The following is a 20,592-nucleotide window of genomic DNA, read 5'->3' as shown; positions in this document are numbered from 1 at the left end:
TAGAAGTTCTTGTTCTCTCTGACCCAGCTTCAGTTTGTTAGGTAATTTTCATATTGCAAAGGGCCAGGCTTTTATGCAAAAGCCTCTGCGCACAGCTTGGGTGGGCCAGGGTCTCTCGAATCAACAGGGCGGAGCAAACAGCTATGGCTGATCCTCAATCCTACCCTAAGAGGTCCCGTGTCTCAGTGTCCTGGTAATCAGTGTAAGCACCTCTGAGAGAAAGCCGCTCTCGAGTTCGGACGGATGCCAGACAGTCCAGTTTCTCCCTGTATGAGTCTGGGTCCCCAGAGACTCGTCTGGAGCTGGAGTTCAGAGCAGTCGGGAGCTTGAGACTCCCTCCCGATTGAAAAAGACAATCGGGTCCTCAGTTGCCAGCCCTTTCCACGTGTGCCTCCATACCTCTGCACTTTACTTTCGCACCTCCTCTGAGTCTCAGTGTGCTTTTCTCTTTCCTTCTAGTTGTAGAATTTCCACTCAGCCAGCCTTCCTGTGGTTCTGGATGATGTTCGTTTTGTCTTTCAGTTGTATTTTTGAAGTGGTTGTGCCAATGGGAAAGATCTTAAAGGAAGGAAGGGTGCCCCATCAACTGAACAAAGGACAAATGGAAAACCAAAAAGTCATCAGTAAAATGTTGCCTCAACGGCACAAAAGGAAGTCTTTTTTGCATAGAATTGTGACTGGTGATGAAAAGTGGATTTATTTTGAGAATCCCAAATACACAAAATCATGGGTTGATCCAGGTCAACCATCAACATCGACTGCAAGGCCAAATTGCTTCAGAAAGAAGATAACGCTCTGCATTTGGTGGGATCAGGAAGGTGTGGTGTATTATAAGCTTCTAATACCAGGTGAAACCGTTAATACTGATCACTACTGACAACAAATAATCAATTTGAACCAGGCTTTGATCATAAAACAACTAGAATGGGCCAGAAGACATGGCAAAGTAATTTTGCTTCATGATGACGCACCATTACACACTTCAAAACCAGTTAAAGACACATTAAAAGATCTTGCCTGGGAAGTATTAACCTACCCACCGTATTCACCAGACCTCGCTCTTTCAGATTACCACTTGTTCTGATCAATGGCACATGCACTTTCTGAGCAACACTTCAAAATGTATGAAGAAGTGGAAAATTGGGTCTCTGAATGGTTTGCCTCAAAACACGAAAAGTTCTATTGGAACAGTATCCACAAATTACCTGAAATATGGGGGAAATGTGTAACTAGGGATGGACATTACTTTGAATAATGCACTTTTAATGTTTCTCTTGAAATTATCATGTTTTCTTTGATTACAAAATCTGCATTATTAACCAATACACCTACTAAATGGGGAAATTCACACTGAATTCCCCCTTCAGCATACCATAGTACACCCATAGTACAGAAGAAGATTGTGAGGTTCAGAGAAAGGGAACTTTCTTGCCCACAGGCTGCAGAACCGGGCCATCAGCTGAAGTGGGTCAAACAGGGCTCCTCCGCCATTTCTCCCTATGGTGGAGGGGGAGCCTTTTCAACCAAGACCGCAGTGGATGGGTGCAGCAAGGAAGGGTCTTTGGAAGCCAAGAAAATGGTGGCTTTTGGAAGGGAGGTGTTGAAGGCCTGGTGATTGGGAGTGTGATGGTGCAGAGGCTATGAAGTGGGGAGCACAAGCAAACCCCCTAACCCATACTGTAGTCATGACCTCAAGAGAACCCTCAGTATCTTTTTCTTGAGCGCGGGAAGCTTTCGTCTTCACAAAGACTTTGGCGTGGCTAGCGGGCGCCCCTCCACCCACACCACCTCCAGGCCTGGAAGCTGTGGTAGAGGCCACCAGCTATTGAGGCCACATGAGGCCCCTTGCTGACACTGGATTCACTCTCCCCTTAGCCACCTCCCTCGCTGCCCGCAGGACTTCGGCGTTCTAGGGGTCCTGGGCTCCCTGCCAAGCACTCAGAGTCGCTGTCTGTGCAGCTGTAGAGTGACCAGCGCTGAGGAGCAGACCGGGAAGGGCCGGACCCGGCAGCCGGGTTGCGGGGTTGGCCACAACGCCTGTGGGCTGCGTCGATCTTTGCCGTGGAGCGCCAGCGGCGGCAGGACCCCGAGACCAGCGTGGGTGCTGGGCCCGGCAAGGCCCCTCGGAGGCTGCGGCTCCTCGCCCTCCACGGTGGGGTACTTGGGGGGCCCCAGAGGAGCCCCAGCAGCGCGACCCAGCAGGCTGGTCTCCAGCTGGGAGCCCGCAGCCTTGCCTGCCTGCAGCGAGCCCCTGCGGCCCGAAGCCTCCATCAAGCATCTGTGGCAGCCTGGGGCCCGGGGGCGCTCCCGGGGTTGGGGACCAGTGGGATTCACTGGACGACCTCCCCGCCCCCCCCCCTCGCCCAGCACTCCACTGGGGTCTCGGGTGGAGCCGCTGGCACACGCTGTTCTGGCCTAAATCTTTACTGTTGAAAGTATTTCATAGGTCCTCCTATTTCCACCATTAACCTCTTCCAGCCTGCTCCCATCCCCCCCTCAAATCCCCACCACCCCGTTTTCTGTGCCCAGGGGTTATGCATATATTCATACAAGCTCATTGGTTGTGCTCTTCCCACCCATCCTACCCAGCCTTCCCTCTCAGGTCAACAATCTGTTCATGCTTGTATGTCTCTTTTTTTTCAGACATGAAAATGTTTGTACTTTATTAATATGACATCATACAAATGAGCATTTATTATGCATAACACTTCATAGCTTTGCTTTTTGGAAATTTTTCTTTTCATTGTTGAAAGTATTACATATGTCTCCTCCCCCCCCCCATTGACCTCTCCCCACCCCCTACTGTCTGTGTCCTTTGGTTATACTTATATGCATGCATACAAGTCCCTTGGTTGATCTCTTAATCCCACCTCCCACCCTCCTCTGTCTTCCCTCTGAGGCTCCATGGTCTGTTCGATGCTTCTATGTCTCTGGATCTGTTTTAATTCGTCAGTTTATGTTGTTCATTATATACCACACATGAGTGAGATCATGTGATACTTATCTTTATCTGACTGGCTTATTTCACTTAGCATCAGGCTCTCCAGGTACGTCCTTGCTGTTGCAAATGGTAAGAGTTCTTTCTTTTTTACAGCAGAGTAGTATTCCATTGTGTAGATGTACCACAGTTTTCTAATCCACTCATCTGCTGATGGGCACTTAGGCTGTTTCCAAATCTTAGCTATTATAAATTGGGCTGCTATGAACATAGAGGTGCATATATTGCTTGTTTTTCTTGTTTGTTCATTTGTTTCTTTCAGTTTTGTATCCCACATACAAGTGAAATCATATTCGATGGATTGGAAAAAAAAGATAAATTACTTAATAGAAACATGGGGAAAGGACATGAACAGGCAATTCATAAAAGAAATGGAAATGATCAGTATATACATGAAAACATGATCAGTCTTGCTAGTAATAAAATTAAAGTATCTTTTTAAACATACTACATACAGATTAAAGAAATTATTAATGTCTATTATTGTTAAAGGTATGGGGAAACAGTCACTTTCTATACTAGTGATGGAAATATAATTGACTCCACTTTTTTAGTGAGCAATTTCTCAATCTTCATAAAATGTTTTGTGTTTCCTTTGACCTAACAGTTCTACTTGTAAGAATTTCCCCTAAGGAGATAGTATAATTAGTTCATATAGATGTAGGTACAATGATCTTCCTTACTGTGTACTTACATTATAAAAATGGTCTAAATGTCTGCTATGAAATAATTTTTAGCTTTTACAAAGGATACGTTACAAAAAGTGGATCACAAAAGAATATATGTAATATGATCTCCTTCATGTAGTGTCAGATAATTGTTGTTAGTCTTCTAAATATTTTTATGCCTACACACCTAAACCAAAGCTTATTAGATAGCATAATCCTATATAATAAAAGGGTAATATGCAAATTGACCCTAACAGCAGAATGACTGGGAATGACTGGTCACTATGACACACACTGACCACAAGGGGGCAGATGCTCAATGCAGGAACTGCCCTCTGGTGGTCAGTGTGCTCCCACATGGGGGAGCTCTGCTCAGCCACAAGCCAGGCTGATGGCTGCCAGAACAGTGGTGGTGGCGGGAGCCTCTCCCGCCTCCTCAGCAGCGCTAAGGATGTCTGACTGCAGTTTAGGCCTGCTCCCCACTGGCAAGTGGACATCCCCTGAAGGCTCCCGGGCTGCCAGAGGGATGTCAGACTGCCAGTTTAGGCCTGATCCCCTGGGGAGCGGGTCTAAGCCAGTAGGTGGACATCGCCCGAGGGGTCCCAGACTGGGAAAAGGCACAGGCCGGGCTGAGCGACCTCCCCAAGTGCACAAATTTTTGTGCACTGGGCCTCTAGTATTATATAAAATATTTAGCACAGTTCTTGGCACATAACATTCAACAAATGGTTGCTGCTATTATTGAAAGCATCCAAGTCAAGTGTTCTGCCATCAGGTTCTGTGCTAAATATTTATGATAAATAAGATATGGACTGTCTTTGAGGAACTCTGTCTATTGGTCATCATCGCTTACCAATTGCCCATTCTACAGTATTGCTGGCTTTCAGATGAATTGTTGAAATGTAGGGTGGTCAGTGTGGAGTGTCTAATTTGTATCATCCTCAACCCAGACTATTGGTTTAAAATAAGTGAAAGCTTCCCCTTATTTAAAAGTTAAAACAACAAAGATTGTTTTAAAATTCTCTTCAAGATGAAGATGGAACCAGCTTGAATTCAAGTATCCTGGCAGCACTCCGAAAAATGCAGGATGGCTATTTTGGTGGGGCAAGGTAAGTGATCTCTACATACTCTTTAGTGAAATGAAATGAAACTTGGAAGCTGGGGACAGTAATTGTAAACTTGTTATGCCTTTCTGTGTATCATTTTTTATAGCTGCAGTTTTATATTAAATTTATTGAGGTGTCATTGGTTAATAAGATTATATAGGTTTCAAGTGTAAAATTCTGATACATCATCTGTATATTGCATTGTGTGCCCACCATACAAAGCAAATCATCTTCCGTCACCATATATTTGACTGCCGTTACCCTTTCCTAAGCGCATCCCCCCCCCATACCTCCTGGTAACCGCCATACTGTGGTCTGTGTCTATATGTTTTTGTTTTGTTTATTTTTCTTGTTTGTTCATTTTTTGCTTTTAGTTTTGTATCCCATATATAAGTGAAATCATATGGTCCTTAAATTTTCCTGTCTGATTTATTTCAGTTAGCATGATAGTCTTTCTATGTATCTTTAATAAAGACCTCATCCTATTCAGAGAAGCTTGTGTTTGATAGCTTGAATGAAGAAACTGAATGTTATATAGAAACATTGGAATTTTTCCTCACCATGACCTTTGCCTAGAACTTAACAATTCAATGAACAAGAAAACTTATTCTTTAAAATATGGTTATTGGACTATTCAATTCTGGCTGCTTTTTTTTCTTTTTCCCTAAGTTTTTATTTTTGAAAAATTTCAAGCTAACAGAAATCATATTGAAAATTTCTCTCTCCCCCTGCCCTTCCTTCCACTCCTCCCTCCCTTCCTTCTTCTCTATCTTTCTCTCTCTCTCTCTCTCTCTCTCTCTCTCTCTCTCTCTCTCTCCCACCCCTTCTCTCACTCACACATACACAGACTTTTTTTTTGCTGAACTCTGTGAGAGTTAACCAGAAACATCACAACTCTTCTTCCCTAAATCAGTTTCTGTCTTCTAAGAACAAGGGTATTCTCATACATAACTGCAATATAATCATCACCCTCAGAAAATTTATTACTGATACAATACTGTTGTCTAATATAGAGCTCATATTCAAAATCCTCAATATGTCCCAATAATGTTTTCCCATAGCTGTTTTTCTACTCCCAGATCCAATCAAAGATCACACATTGGCATTTAGTTATTTACCTCCTTGATGTGTTCTTTTTTTATGAGAGAGAGAGAGAGAGAGAGAGAGATGTTGTTTCATTGCCTGATCCTTGTATGTATGGGGATCAAACCCAAACCTTGGCATATGGGGACAATGCTGTAACCAACTGAGCTACCCAACCAGGGTGATGTCTTTTAATGTACAATTCCCCAATCTTTTGATAATCTTTCATTACAGTTTTGAAGACAGAAGGTCGGTTATTTTGCAGAATGCCTCTCAATTTGGTTAAAGTGGTATCTCTCAGGTTTTTCCACATCCTTTGTCCATCAGTCTTTCACCAAATGGTCTTACCTTCCATTGATAATCATTTATTATTACTGGAGTGGTAAAATGATGATTCTGTTTCTATCATTCTGTGTACATTTACTATTTGGAACCTTTCTCTTAAAAAATAACTTTCCCCTACCCTTTTATTTTGTAGTTTTAGTGTCAGCATAGATTTATGGATTTTTTTTGTTTATTATATCATGCTCCATTCCAGTAATTATTTATTTCAGTGTTCAAATTATACAAGATCTGGCCATTGGGAGCCCCTTCAAACTAGCTTCTTTAGAAAATCAGTACTATTGACTTTCCCTTTGGGCTTTGCAATTGGCTTTATAAGTAGGGAAGGATATGATTTAGTCTATTATAATTTATAAAATTTTCTAATACCATCTTTTTATTTTCAAAATGGTTTTTATTAGTATTTTTTAATGATGTGTGATGGATTAGTGATAGTTTTTCTTCATTCTGTCCTAGCTTCTCTGGTAGCCAATGGAAATTTTGGCCAGATGTTTGGCATAGTTATCAACAGAGCAGCATAGCAGTGAAAGAAAGCCAAACTGATCTGGTGGATTGTGAACTCATAATTGTAGTTTTTGTTAACATAGTACCGTAACATACAATGCACTGTACCTAGGAGTGCAGTAAAATTTTACTTTTATATAATTTATACTAATGTATAAACATTAGTAATACCCTAATATAACATTCTGGATATCCTTTTTCACTAAATTGTATTGTCTTAAAAAGCATTTTTCTCTGATTTTCTGTTTTCTATTTACCTTCTAATTGTCAGAGTTCAAACAGGTAAATTATCAGAGTTTTTGACAACATCTTGCTGCACGCATTTGAGTTTCATGGACCCTGGACCTGAAAGTAAGCTGTACAGTGAAGATTACAATGACTATAGTGAGCTAGAATCCTGTGACTGGATGAATAGCTATGATTCAACCAGTAATGGTAAGAAGGCTTCATAAAGTCACTGGCTTTGCTGGACAAGAATACAAACTATTGCTGTGTATCCTCCTTACTATACCTCACTGCCAGCGGTCTTACAGCAGTCTCTATTTAATACACCTACTTTTTGTTTGGCTTTACTTTTCATCCTCCTACTTACCTTTGGTTTCTGGACTAATATCCCTGTTATGATTGTGGACTATGAAATTGGACTATCCTTTACTAAGATTAGGGAAGAGTTCTCTGCTGGGCATATAAAATGGCTAGAGATTTCAAAATGACAGGAAGCAGTGATGAGTGAGAGATATTTAATCAAACTATACATGTACACTACTGCTTAGAGTGCTTTTTATATATAATAGTATATGGGCACTTTAGAATCTCAGAGGACTGCATAGCTTGCAAAAAAAACCAAACCTATTCAGTATTATGCATGTTGCTTTTTTATATTACAAACTAGACAAATAAAGCACAACAGCATCTAATTGGTTTTTAGGAATACTAAGATGACAGTTAGAAAACATCATGGGGGCATAATTAAAAATGTCTAAAAAGAACCCCAAAGTGTTAAAATACTGACCTAGGCAGGGCAAGCATTACCAGGCTTGAATCCCAAAGGCAAAGGGGCAATAGGAGCAAATTATTCTTCTAACTAAAACATGATTTGTCTGAGTATTTAAATGTTAGCCTATATATTAAAGCAGCTAATTTCTTTATCTTAAGAAATAAAGAGAAAAGAACATATAAATAAATTAGCATTCCTCAATGTGGTAGCAAAGCATAATCTCATATATAATAGACCAACACAATAGCAGTCAGAAGGAATATTTTCTTGTTTGGGCTCAGTATTTATTCACCAAAGTACCATTTAATTCAACCTGTGCTTGTTTTTATAAGATCTAAAGTAGTATGAATTTCTTTGTTGGGAAAGTGCATTAAATATAAGGTTATTTCCTGTTATCAAAGGTAGCAATAGTCATGATATCTAGCTTGGCATAAGCTGAACTATTTTGAAAACCAGACAAGAATGATTATATATTGAGGTCCTTTGCTATTCCATGGGCAATTGGGATTTTCATATGTAGAAACATTCTCTTAGATTAATTTCTAAAATATATGTTTTTAATAATATGTGTTACTGAATTTGATATGCATTCTGAGTCACTTTTTCCTCTCTGAATTTACTCATTCATGGTTTCACAATGGATGTGTCTATAGCTTGCCAGCCCTTATATGAGAAGAGCACTTCTCTCCAGATTCTTTTTTTTAAGTATAATTGGTATACAATATATATTAGTTACATTCATTTCAAGTCCATATTTTTATAATCCTCCACCGAAGAATCTAGATTGTATTCAAGGTTATAATATTTGTCATTAAGATATCCCTGAGTATGAGTTCCCATTCTTACAGTTTTGCTAGTTCCCATTAGTCACATCAGAGTACAGAAAGACATCTTAAGAGATCACCAAAGATTATTTTTTAAAAAACCAGTTGATGCATAAATGACCTAGAACTGTGGTCAGCAAACTGTGGCTCGCGAGCCACATGTGGCTCTCTGGCCCCTTGAGTGTGGCTCTTTGTAAGCCTTAGGAGTACCCTAATTAAGTTAATAACAATGTACCTACCTATATAGTTTAAGTTTAAAAAATTTGGCTTCAAAAGAAATTTCAATCGTTGTACTGTTGATATTTGGCTCTGTTGACTAATGAGTTTGCCAACCACTGACCTAGAAGATTTCAGTATTGATCCAAACACTGTGCTTTTCCAATTATAAAAGTTGTGAATGTTCATGTAAAGTCTGAGATGTTAAGCATCCACAGGGTATATGCATATTTTTATTTCCATTATCCATGGCCAGAGATAATGTATGTGAAAGAGGGGGAGCCCAAGAGCATAGGGACTATATCTGTGTTCTTCACCACTGAGAACTCAGCATCTAGTATACCTAGTGGTACACAGTAGGCAATAAATATTTGGTGAATAAATGAATGAGGTGACTAAAAAGACAAATGTGTGGCTAGTAGTCCTTTCAACACCAATGCCACACAGAGACTTTATTGTCGTTAGCAGTTGTAGCTTGCCATTTGTGGAATCTGTCTGTTTTTAGCTAGGCTCAATGTTTACTGGAAGATTTTTGCCCTTCCCCACAAAAGCCTCATCATACCAGTGAGACTCAAAGGACCTTATTCTGCTCCTTCTCCACCATCACTATCACCACCACTATCATTATATGCTTGCATATGAAATGCTTGCACCAACGCTCCTATATTAACATCATACTGCTTCCAGGGGCCCTAATATTGTCTCAGAAAAGTTGAAGAACAGGTGGGTCCTGGTAAATGACCATAGTTTTTTAAATGGTAAAGCTATGAGTTTATATAATGATCACACACTTTTTACTCCATGAGCTAAAACAACCTACTTCTGGTGCTATGTTGTGGTCACATAATTCAGTCATTCTGTTTGGTGGGTTAAATTGTGATGTAAATAAAAGGTTCACTTTTTTCTTTTCACCCTCTCCCCACTAACCTTGCAGCTCACTGTGGTGATGACGTTGCTCGTTATTTAGATCACCTTTTGGCGCACACTGCTCCCCATCCTAAACTAGCCCCTACCTCACAGAAGGGAGGGCTAGATCGGTTCCGAACTGCTGTACAAACAACCTGTGATATAATGTCCTTGGTGACCAAGGCCACGGAGCTGCATGTACAAAGTGAGTAATGCCAGGACTCACTGGAGTCAGGTACAGGATGATGTGAAGCCCAGTATATGGGAAGGTGCATTTATTACAGTATAAGCAGGAACTTTGTTTTGTTTTTTATATGGTTTTTATTGATTTCAGAGAGAGGAAAGGAGAGGGAGCGAGAGATAGACACAGCAATGATGAGAGAGAATCATTGATTGGCTGACTCCTGCACACCCCCTACTGCGGATGGAGCTTCCAACCTGGGCATGTACCCTGACCAGGAATCGAACTGTGACCTCTTGGTTCATAGGTCGATGCTCAACCACGAGCCACTCTGGCTGAGCAGGAACTTTGTTTTTTGTTCACTGCTTCATCCCAAGTACCTTTGATAGTACTGAGAACATATTAGATGCTCAAATATTTGTAAAATTAATGAATTAGGTATGATTTTGCTGTATATAGTGCTATGTAGTCTGGCTTAACTAGTTACATAGTGAGAAGAGACAAAATAAGAGACTTGGGGCATAGTTAATTGTAAGATAAAAATATCAAAATGGTGGAAAGTATTTTTTCTGTTGGTAATAATTTTATTTAAAGAGAAAGCATTGCAAGCTATTACAAGAGTGCCTTGCAATGGAAAAGGAGATATTCTCCCTTAAGTAAACTACATCTGGTTCCCTTTGGCCAGCTGTCACTTTTATAGTCAGTTGGTCCAGCAGTGTAGAGCTGTTTATCAACTATAGCACTCATTCTTCAACAACTTTGCCATTCACCTCTCCATGCCCACTACCCTCCTTCAGTAGTATTTGTAGTGGAAAATGTCTTTTAGACACATTGCCAGAATACTAGTCATGGTCCCAAGAGTGTTCAATGCCTCTGTAGTAGCTTCATGTGAGGGACAGAAGTGATTGATTATTGGCCACACCTGAAGGACTTAATGTTAACATTTACAGGTGATGAGAATGATTGAGATGCATGCTCTTGCTGTCTAAAATTTTATTGATCATTACTAACCAAATATATTAAAACATGAACATTGGAGAATCATTTAACATTTAGAATAAGGGAAAGCTTAGAATTCCCTTCAAGTAAGCTTCATTGACAAAGGGCTTATGTGAAGAAATAAACTTTATTAAGTTAGACTTTTAGATTATGAATCACAAAACTTGAGCTTAATTTTCAGCTCTATTACTTGCTTGCTTGAACAGTTATTTGAGCTCTGAATCTCTATTTCTGTATCTGTAAATGCTGAAAATGAAAAGAGAGTCTCTCCTTAGAGTCTCTCCTCATGTAGAAATACATGGTAAGTATTTCAACAATGGATTGTAAGTAAAACTCTTAAGAATATCTCAAAGTTGATCAGCCACTACATATTTTGATTCCCTAGATAGGATCATCTATTTATCTATTCTCAAGGAAATCCCATTGTGAGCAGCCAGATATTTTCCTAGGGAAGTCCAGGAAATGTAAAACATAACTGGGTTCTTTCTGTGATACATGGTATATTCCCAAAGCATCAGTGATAGTACCATTGTGGTATTGGTTACATTTTAAGACTTTAATATCAGCTGATGCTACAATTCTGGACATTCCATTCAAAAATGTTTCTTGATTGGTTGAACATTCTTTACATTATTTGATTTCTATATTTCTTTTCTTTGATGTTACCCAGAACGATAAACTTCTATAAAGAACCAAACATATGTAACTTCATTGTTGAGATCAACTGTGAATTTTTGTTAGTCTTCTAATTATCTAACCTTTATCATAAATGTCAACCTTTTGCAGATGTTCACATGTATCTTCCTGCAAAGATAGTTCAGGCTTCCCGGCCTTTATTCAACTTACTTGACTCACCTCCTCCCCCACAAGAGGACCAGGTAAACTTGCACATGAGGTTTTTCTATCAGCTTTTTGCAAAATGCTATCCTAATGGAAAATAACAGAACTAGCCATTATGGTTTCTGCTACCAACTGGTGATAGGCAAAATCCTACCCTGGTGAAGATACATGACCTTTTCAGTTCACTTTTAAAATGGGCAAGTTTTTCTAGCCGGGCTTTATGAAATCTAAATTGTTTATCATATGTGTTGAAGGTTTCATTTTTTTTGTTTAATTTTCATCAAAATTTAACAAATTCTTATGGGAAAAGTTTAGAGATGAAAGGATCAACACTCTAGGGCAGTGATGGCGAACCTGTGACACGCGTGTCAGAGGTGACATGCGAACTCATTTTTTTGGTTGATTTTTTTTGTTAAATGGCATTTAAATATATAAAATCAATATCAAATATACATCTTTGTTTTACTATGGTTGCAAATATCAAAAAATTTCTATATGTGACACGGCACCAGAATTAAGTTAGGGTTTTTCAAAATGCTGACACGCCGAGCTCAAAAGGTTCCCCATCACTGCTCTAGGGCAATATTTAAGTTGAGCACTTGTGGACTTAATTTTTTTACCGTTTCTCAAACTAAAGGTTCCCTCAGTTCGTGTAGAAATACATCTTCCAAGAGACCAGTCTGGGGAGGTGGACTTCAAAGCACTGGTTTTACAGTTAAAGGAGACCTCCAGCTTCCAGGGACAAGCTGATATCCTCTACATGCTATATACTATGAAGTAAGTGATGGATGTTATCAATCTACTTTAATGTTCATATGGAGAGAAAGAATAGTATAGTAAATATAGCATAGCTTTGGAGTCTCACTGATCTAGATTTGAATACAGTTTTGTAACCTCAAAGCCTCAACTGTCCTCATTTATAAAAGTTGGATTATGCCTACCTCACAAGTGGTAGGAACATTTCTGCCTGAGAGGCAGGTGCAAACAATGGCTAAACCCAGTGACAGGGATGGAGATTCAGAATTGTGGCTGCTGAGGTCTGGTAGCCACCATTACTGGGATAGAACAAGGCCAAAAATGTACAAACAGGCCTGTCCCTGCCTATTCAACCCCCATCCATCCCAGCAGAGCCTAATGAAAGCACCTGGGACACCTTGGGTAGTACAGCACTTCTGGCAGCATCTAACTGCAAGAAGCAGCACTGGGCCTGAGCCCCATCATCTGCCACATTTCCCCACAAGGGTGCTGCCCTGATACTGAGGGGACACCCCATCCCAGGGAATATGGGGGCATTTTCCTTAGCCAAGGCAACAGGCCCCACACAAATAACAGAAGCCTTAGCAGGGCAATAAGAAAAAATGAAAACTTGCACTTCACCTACTGGAAAACAAATGAACAAACAAAAAACTCTCCTTCTCACCTGCTAAATAGTGAAGTGTCAGGTACTTCCTAAAAAGCAGATTTCATACCATATGACCCAGCCACCACTCTTCTAGGTATCTACCTAAAACTGAATATATCTATATCTATATCTATATCTATATCTCTATCTCTATCTCTATCTCTATCTCTATCTCTATCTCTATCTCTATCTCTATCTCTATCTATCTATCTATCTATATATATATATATCTAAGTGACTGTTATGACCAAAACGACTGGATGACTGTCTGGTAACTATGAAGTGCACTGTCCCAGACCTTGCTGCTGGAGCCCTGACAGCCCTGAATCTGGTTCACCCACACCCCAGACCCAGACAGGAGGGAGGCGGGAGCCCAATTACTTGTGGAATCAGCTGTGCCTTAGCTTGTTGCTAGGGCCCTGACAGCCACAAATCTCATTCACACTCACCCTGGACCCAGACAGGAGGGAGGAGGGAGTCCCATTCCTTGCAGTCTCCATTGGTTAGCTTGCTGCTGGGGCCAACCTCCCATGGTCCCTCCCCCCGGCCGGCCGCCTATGGTTCCTCCCCCTGGCAGGCTGGCCCCCCTGATTGGTGCCAATCGCGGGACAGGCCGAGGGACCCCAGTCATGCATGAATTCGTGCACCCGGTGTCTAGTTTATTCATAAAGATATATGCACTCCTATGCAGCATTATTCCTGGTGGCCGAGACATGGAAACAACCCAAGTATCCTTTGGTAGATGATTGGATTTAAAGACTGTGGTACATATATATAATATAATATTGTTCAGCCATAAGAAAAGATGAAATACTGCCATTTGTGACAACATGGATGGACCTTGAGATTGTCATGCTAAGCGAAATAAGTCAGAAATAAGTCAGAAATAAGAACCACATGATTTCACTCATATGTGGGATATAAAAAAACTAAAAGCAACAAATGAACAAACAAGACAATAAAAAACAACAACTCATAGGCAAAGATAGCAGTATAGTGGTTACCAGAGGGTAAGTGGAGTTGGGAGAGGTATTAAAGGGTAAAGGGGGTCAAATAGATGGTGGTGGAAAGAGACTTGACTTGGGGTGATGAACACATGGTACAATATACAGATGATGTACAATAGAATAATTGTACATTTGAAACCTATATAATTTTATTAACCAATGTCACGCCAATACATTTAATTTTTTATAAAAGCAGATTTTATTCCTGTAAATACCTAAGCTAAGAAAGAATCCATCAGACACCATGAGTAACCAAGGTAACATTGTAGTTAAAAAAAAAAGGAGAAAAATATGCAGAAATTGAACTTAAAGACATGGAAATATGTGACTTAAATTACCAACAATTCAAGATGCAGTTCTGAAAAAAAACCCAAAACCTCAAAATAAAAGCTCAGCAAGGTACTATAATGAACTCAGAAATAAAATCAATGAACTAAAGGATTGCTTTACCAAAAAGATTAAAACTATTAAAAAATGGAAATTTTGGAGGTGAAGAACTCAATAAAAGAGATGAAGAATGAACTAGTCAGAATAGGAAATAGAGCAAACCAAATGGAGGAAAGAATTAGTGATATCAAATATAGAAATCTAAAAATGACTAAGGTGGAAGAAGAGAGAGGTTTGAGAGTTTAAAAAAGAACTCTATAAGAACTATCTGACTTCATCAGAAAGAGCAATGTAAGAATAACAGGTATAGCGGAAAAAGATGAGTGAGAAAATGGAACAGAGAGCACATTAGCAAAATAATCAATGCAAACTTCCCAAACCTATGGAAACAACTAGATTCTCTTATAGATGAAGCAAACAGAACACCTATATATCTCAAGCCAAAAGGGTCTTCTCCAAGGCAAATTATATTAAAACTGTCAAAAATTAATGACAAAGAAAGAATTCTCAAGGCAGCTAGGGATAAAGATGTGCTCCCTGTGTACAATGGGAAAAGAGATGTACATAAATGCCCTTATTATGCTGCTACTAGTAAACAAGACAAAGGTAGCCTGGAGGGCAGCAACTGCCCTTTCTGAATAGTTTTGCCTGTGCTAAGCAAGCCCACCCTCCAGTTCATTCTGACCATCAGTGTGGCGCTAGCTGCTAGCCTCTTGGCCTGGCGCTACAAGTGAAGAACCCATCATACACCGTTGGTGGCCTACTCCTGAATGAATGTTTGCCCACCCCCACCTCCCCTGTGATAAAACCACCAGCTCAGGTGACTTTTTAAATGCTAGATTTGAGAAAACAAGGAACCAATAAAAGCCAGAAGCTAAAACCTCTGCCGGTCAGTATCCTCTGGTCCAGGTGCTTAGCTGGCTATAGGCCCACCCTCCCTGCAGCCCCTAGGCTGTGGCACAGGGAGCAGCCAGTGCAGCTCAGCAGACTGGCCTAGGTCTTTGGAACCAGCCCTGCTCCCGGGGTGACCACACCTCTCACCCTGAGGCTGTTCCCTTTGTTCTTCCTGTCATATAAACATTTAGGTTGGCATTTTTCTCCTGCTGCAAGTGAGCAGACAGCAAGGCTAGGCTTCAGTAGCTCAATGGGAGGAAGGCGGGCCTTCCTAGATGCTCCTGCTCTGCTGCAGGGACTTTCCTGGGTATAGAGGGACAGAAGCCAGGCTGTCACCCTGCCTTCGAGGCCCTGGGAGCTCCATCCTTGGTAGCCAGTCCTCATTCCTCTCCAGCAAAAAACCTCAAAGAAGTCTGTGTCCATCCATGGCTTGTCTCCTCTTCTGACCTGTTTCATGCTATAGCACTCAGTAAAGTGGACCCTGACATTTGCCTCCCTCAAAGATAGACCATATATTGGGACACAAAACTAGCCTGAACAAATTCAAGAAGATTGAAATCATGTGAAGCATATTCTCTGACCACAAGGCTTTGAAATTAGAAATCAACTGCAAAAATGAAGTAAAAAATAAAACAAAAATATGTGGCAATTAAACAACATGCTACTAAACAAAGAAAAAAAAGAAGAGATAGAAAAAAAATAAAAGGGCCCTGACCGGTTTGGCTTAGTGGATAGAGCGCCGGCCTGCGGACTCAAGGGTCCCAGGTTCGATTCCAGTCAAGGGCATGTACTTTGGTTGCAGCTGATCGATGTTTCTCTCTCATCGATGTTTCTAACTCTCTATCTCTCTTCCTTCCTCTCTGTAAAAAATCAATAAAAGATTTAAAAAAATAAAAGAAAATAAAAGGATTTCAAAAGATATATAGAGATAAGTGAAAATGATAGTATGACATATCAAAACTTGTGGAATGCAGTGAAAGCAATATAGAGAAGTTTGTATCATTACAGACCTACCTCAAGAAACAATAAAAATCTCAAATAAACAACTAAACATTTTACCTTAAAGAACTAGAAAAAGAAAACAAACAAAGCCCAAAGTCAGTAGAAGAAAGAAAATAATAAAAATTAGAGCAGAAGTAAACAAAATAGAGAACAAAAAGACAATAGAAAAATTAATGCGACAAAGAGCTGGTTATTTGAAAAGATTAATACAATTGACAAAGTTATGGCTAGAATCACTAAGGAAAAAAGAAAAAAGACTCAAAGTCAGAAATGAAAGAGAGGGAGAAATACGGTGAGCCTTGCTTCCTGCAGTGCTCTGTTTGGGACACATGGAGGTCAGCCGTGGTGCTGGCGGTGGCCCTGGCAGACTGCCATTCAAGAAGGCGGGCCTTTGGAGTGGGGCCTTTGGATCTGAACTGTTGAGCTGTTTCTAGGGCCTTGGAATTACTTGTACTTGAGCCTGTGCATGCACCAGCGTGCCTCCTGCTCCACCTCCACCAACAGCAGCTCTTTGGAGGCTACAGGGAACACCAGTGCATAGAGGGTCTGGAGCAGCTTCTGGAACAGCACCCTGCCACCCAGACCATCATGGCAGCTCGCTTGGTGAAGCGATGCCAGTGCCTCCTGAGAGAGTCTGCTCATCTAGCCCCTACTGGGCTTCCAGCTGGCCAACTAGGGTAGCCCATAAGACTAACTTCCTCAGCTACCTCACCCATTTTCGACTTCCCAGCTTCCTTGTCACAGCGCCTGGTGAAGGAACAAGTGTTTACCGCCCCCAACACCACCCCCCAGAGTGCCAGGAGGTGAACGAGCTCATCAAGAAGGCCACTAGGCCAGAGGAGCTCCTGGAGCTGCTTGGTGGTCGCCATTGCCTGCACTAGAGCCATGTGGCCCTTGTGCTCATCAAGCTCTCTCACCTGCTCTCTGAGAAGCCAGAGGACAAAGCCTAGCTCGCTCATACAGGATGCCTGCTTTCAGCAACTTCTCCAACTTATCAACAGTCAGATAACTGTGGTCTGGCATGGGACCCTTCTGAAGCTGCTCTGGAGCTTCTACACACTGGCACTCCCTGCAGCCTCCAAGGAGCTGCTGTCAGTGGAACAGGAGGTACACTGGCACATGAACCAGCTCAAGTACAAGCACCTGTCCTTACTGGCGGAGTTCAGCACCACCTACATGTAGGAGTAGGGCTCCTAGGAGCTGCTGGCCGAGCTGTTCCTGAACCTGGAGTAGTACTGGGCAGAAATCGAGGATGGCCGCACGCGGGTGGCCCTCATGATGAAGACAGGCGTCATTGATGAACAATCTGGAGGACAAGTGCCTGGATCTGGTAGAGCAGTTCGGCCCTGACGAGCTGGTGGCGCTGGCAGCTCAGAACCAGCAGTCCGTGCCCTTGCTGTGGGCCATCTCCTTCCACCTGTCCAGAAGCCCTTCCCCCTTATCAAAGGCGTCCTCCTGGACCTGGCCTATGCCTATGGCAAATTTGAATTCCACCAGACCCAGGTGTTCCAGTGCCTGGTTGCTGAACTGCTGCCTCACATGCCCAGCCTCATGTCCGGCGAGGTGGCCAGATGCATCAAGTCCTTCGCCATCCTCAAGTGGTTCAACCTGCCCCTCTTTGAGGCCTTTGCCCAGCACATCCTGAGCACAACCCAGAGCATCCCCATGCCAGACCTCTGCAACATGCTTCTGGCCTTCTCCTGCCTGAACTTCCATCCAGAGCAAGCCTGGTGCATGAAAAGCTGGGGTGTCAGCAGGCAGACCTGGACCTAGACCTACAGGTGGACATGCTGTGGGCCCTGTGTGTGCTGCAGCAGGCTAGTCCTTCAGAGCTCCAGGCCGTGGTCCACCCCAAGTTGCCCACCCAGTTCCGAGGTGATGGGTCCCCAAAGGGTCAGAGCACCTTTCAGAAGCTGTTCCACCTCAATGCCACTGCCTGGCTAGAGCACCCTGAGTACATGGGCCCCCTGCTGCTGGCCTCGGCCTTGGTCCCCAGGCCCCCAGCCCCTGACAGGAAGGTGATGTCTCTGCAGAAATAGCCGCATGAGACCCTGAAGGAGCTGCTGGGGGGTGCTGATGGGCCACTTTACCATGGCTATGCAATATGGCTGAGTTCTTGACACTGAGGTAGTGCTGGACACTAAAGGCCAGTTTCTGCCCCTGTGAGACTTTGTGGCCCCACATCTTACCCCACACTCCGGCAGCCAGCTGCTGGCCACCAAGGCCAATAGGCTGTCCTTCCTGCACTGGGAGTTCCCTAACTTCAATAGCCAGAGCAAAGACTTGCTGGGGCGTTTTGTGCTTGTCCAGTACCATGTGCTGGTCACTGGATTCCTGGTGGTGGGCATCCCATACAAGTGGCTGGACCTCAGATCTGAGTTGCAGAAGGGCACCTACCTCAAGGACAAGATGCGCAAGTTGGTGGCAGAGGAACTGGCAAAGTGACCTGCCCAAACACAGACTGTGCCCAGGGGCCAGGCTTCCCGGAGACCTAGCCAAAGACCCCAGGCCACAAGAGGTGACATTCAAGGATAGACAGTGCGGGGCCTTGGTCAGCAGCTCTGCGTGGCAGATTACCCTCTTGTGGGTAATAAATCTTTACCTTTGGTTTTCAACATCAAAAAAAAAAAAAAGAAAGACAGAAATGAAAGAGAAGCTACAAGGAACACCACAGAAATGCAAAACAAAACAAAACAAAAAAATGACACAAGAATGCTATGAAAGACTCTATCACCAAACTTGAAAATGTAGAAGAAATGGACAACTTCTTAAAAATATATAACCTTCCTAGACTGAAACTCCAAGCATTGGTAACTCTAAATAAACTAATCAACAGGAAGGACATTGAAACAACCATCAAAAACCTCCAAAAAAAGTAAAATTCCAGGACTAGACGGCTTCACTAGGGAATTCTACCAAGCATTCAAAGATTTGATGCCTAGCCTTCCCAAACTCTTCTAAAAAAATAGAAGGAGCTGCAATACTTCCTAACACATGTTATGAGGCCAACATTTCCCCAATGACAAAACCTGGCAAAGACAACACACAAAAGGAAATTACAGACCAGTATCTCTGATGAAAATACAACAATACATTAAAAAAATACATTATGAATAAGTGGGATTCATTGCAAGGGTACAAAGTTGGTTCAACATACACCAATCAATCAATGTGATATACCACATTAACAAAATAAAAAAATCTTATGATCATATCAACAGATGCAGAAAAAGCATTTGACAAGATACAACATCCATTTATGATGATAACAATTAATAAAATGGGTATAGAAAGTGCCTCAACATATTGAAAGCCATATATGACAAACCCTCAGCCAATATCATACTCAATGGTGAAAAACTGAAAGCTTTTCCTCTAAAATCAGGAACAAGACAATGATGCCCACTCTCACCACTCTTACTCAACATAGTTCTAGAAGTCCTAGTCAGAGCAATCAGGCAAGTGAAAAAAATAAAAAGCATCCAAATTAGGAAAGAAGAAGCAAAAATGTCACTTTTTGCAGATGACACGATTCTTTATATTGAAAACCTTAAGGACTCTACCAAAAACTATTAGAAACAAATACACTAACATTGCAGAATAGAAAATAGTGTTCAAAACTCCATTGTGTTCCTATATACTAACAAAGAAATTTCAGAAAAAGAAGTGAGAACTACAACTCCATTTGGAAGTGCAACAAAAAGAATAAAATACCAAGAATAAATTTAACAAAGGGCTTGAAGGACCTATACACTCAAAACTACAAGACATTATTAAAAGAAATTGAAGAAGACACAAAGAAATGGAAAGATATTTTTTGTTCATGGATGGAAGAATCAATATTGTTAAAAAGGCCATATTACCCAACTAATATACAGATTTAATGCAATCCCAATTAAAATCTAAATGGCATGTTTCAAAGAAAGAGAACAGAAAATTATTACATTTGTATGGAACCAAAAAAGACGCCCAAATAGACAAAGTGATCCTGAAAATAGAGAACAAAGCCAGATATCTCTCTCTCTCTGACTTCAGATTATACTATAAAGCAACAGTAATCAAAACAGCATGGTATTGGTAGAAACACACACACAGATCAATGAAGCAGAATTGAGAGCCCAGAAGTAAACCCAGATATTATATACACACAATTAATTTTTGACAAAAGAGACAAAATCATACAATGGGGAAAAGAAAGCCCCTTCAATAAGTGGTGCTGGAAAAATTGAAAAGGCA

General features: G+C 41.5%; 1 protein-coding gene and 1 pseudogene across 3 annotated transcripts in view; both read left to right on the top strand.

The window, feature by feature from the left end:
* Window positions 1–20,592, top strand: part of PHKA1 (phosphorylase kinase, alpha 1 (muscle)) — a 243,454-nt gene that overhangs the window by 163,644 nt on the left and 59,218 nt on the right. For 2 of the 3 annotated variants that reach the window (XM_006764335.2, XM_006764334.2), the window contains exons 17-21: window positions 4,697–4,775; window positions 6,973–7,136; window positions 9,673–9,849; window positions 11,611–11,702; window positions 12,302–12,441. In XM_006764335.2, coding sequence (XP_006764398.1) covers window positions 4,697–4,775; window positions 6,973–7,136; window positions 9,673–9,849; window positions 11,611–11,702; window positions 12,302–12,441 — 652 coding nt within the window. The remainder of the gene's footprint in view (window positions 1–4,696; window positions 4,776–6,972; window positions 7,137–9,672; window positions 9,850–11,610; window positions 11,703–12,301; window positions 12,442–20,592) is intronic. The other variant, XM_006764336.2, reaches the window with a different exon arrangement.
* On the top strand, window positions 16,529–19,553 carry LOC102763019 (annotated as a pseudogene).

The sequence above is a fragment of the Myotis davidii genome, unplaced genomic scaffold, assembly GCF_000327345.1.
Source record: "Myotis davidii unplaced genomic scaffold, ASM32734v1 scaffold481, whole genome shotgun sequence".
Lineage (NCBI taxonomy): Eukaryota > Metazoa > Chordata > Mammalia > Chiroptera > Vespertilionidae > Myotis > Myotis davidii.
Note: the sequence above shows the minus strand (reverse complement) of the source record. Positions and strands in the feature narration are given on the sequence as shown.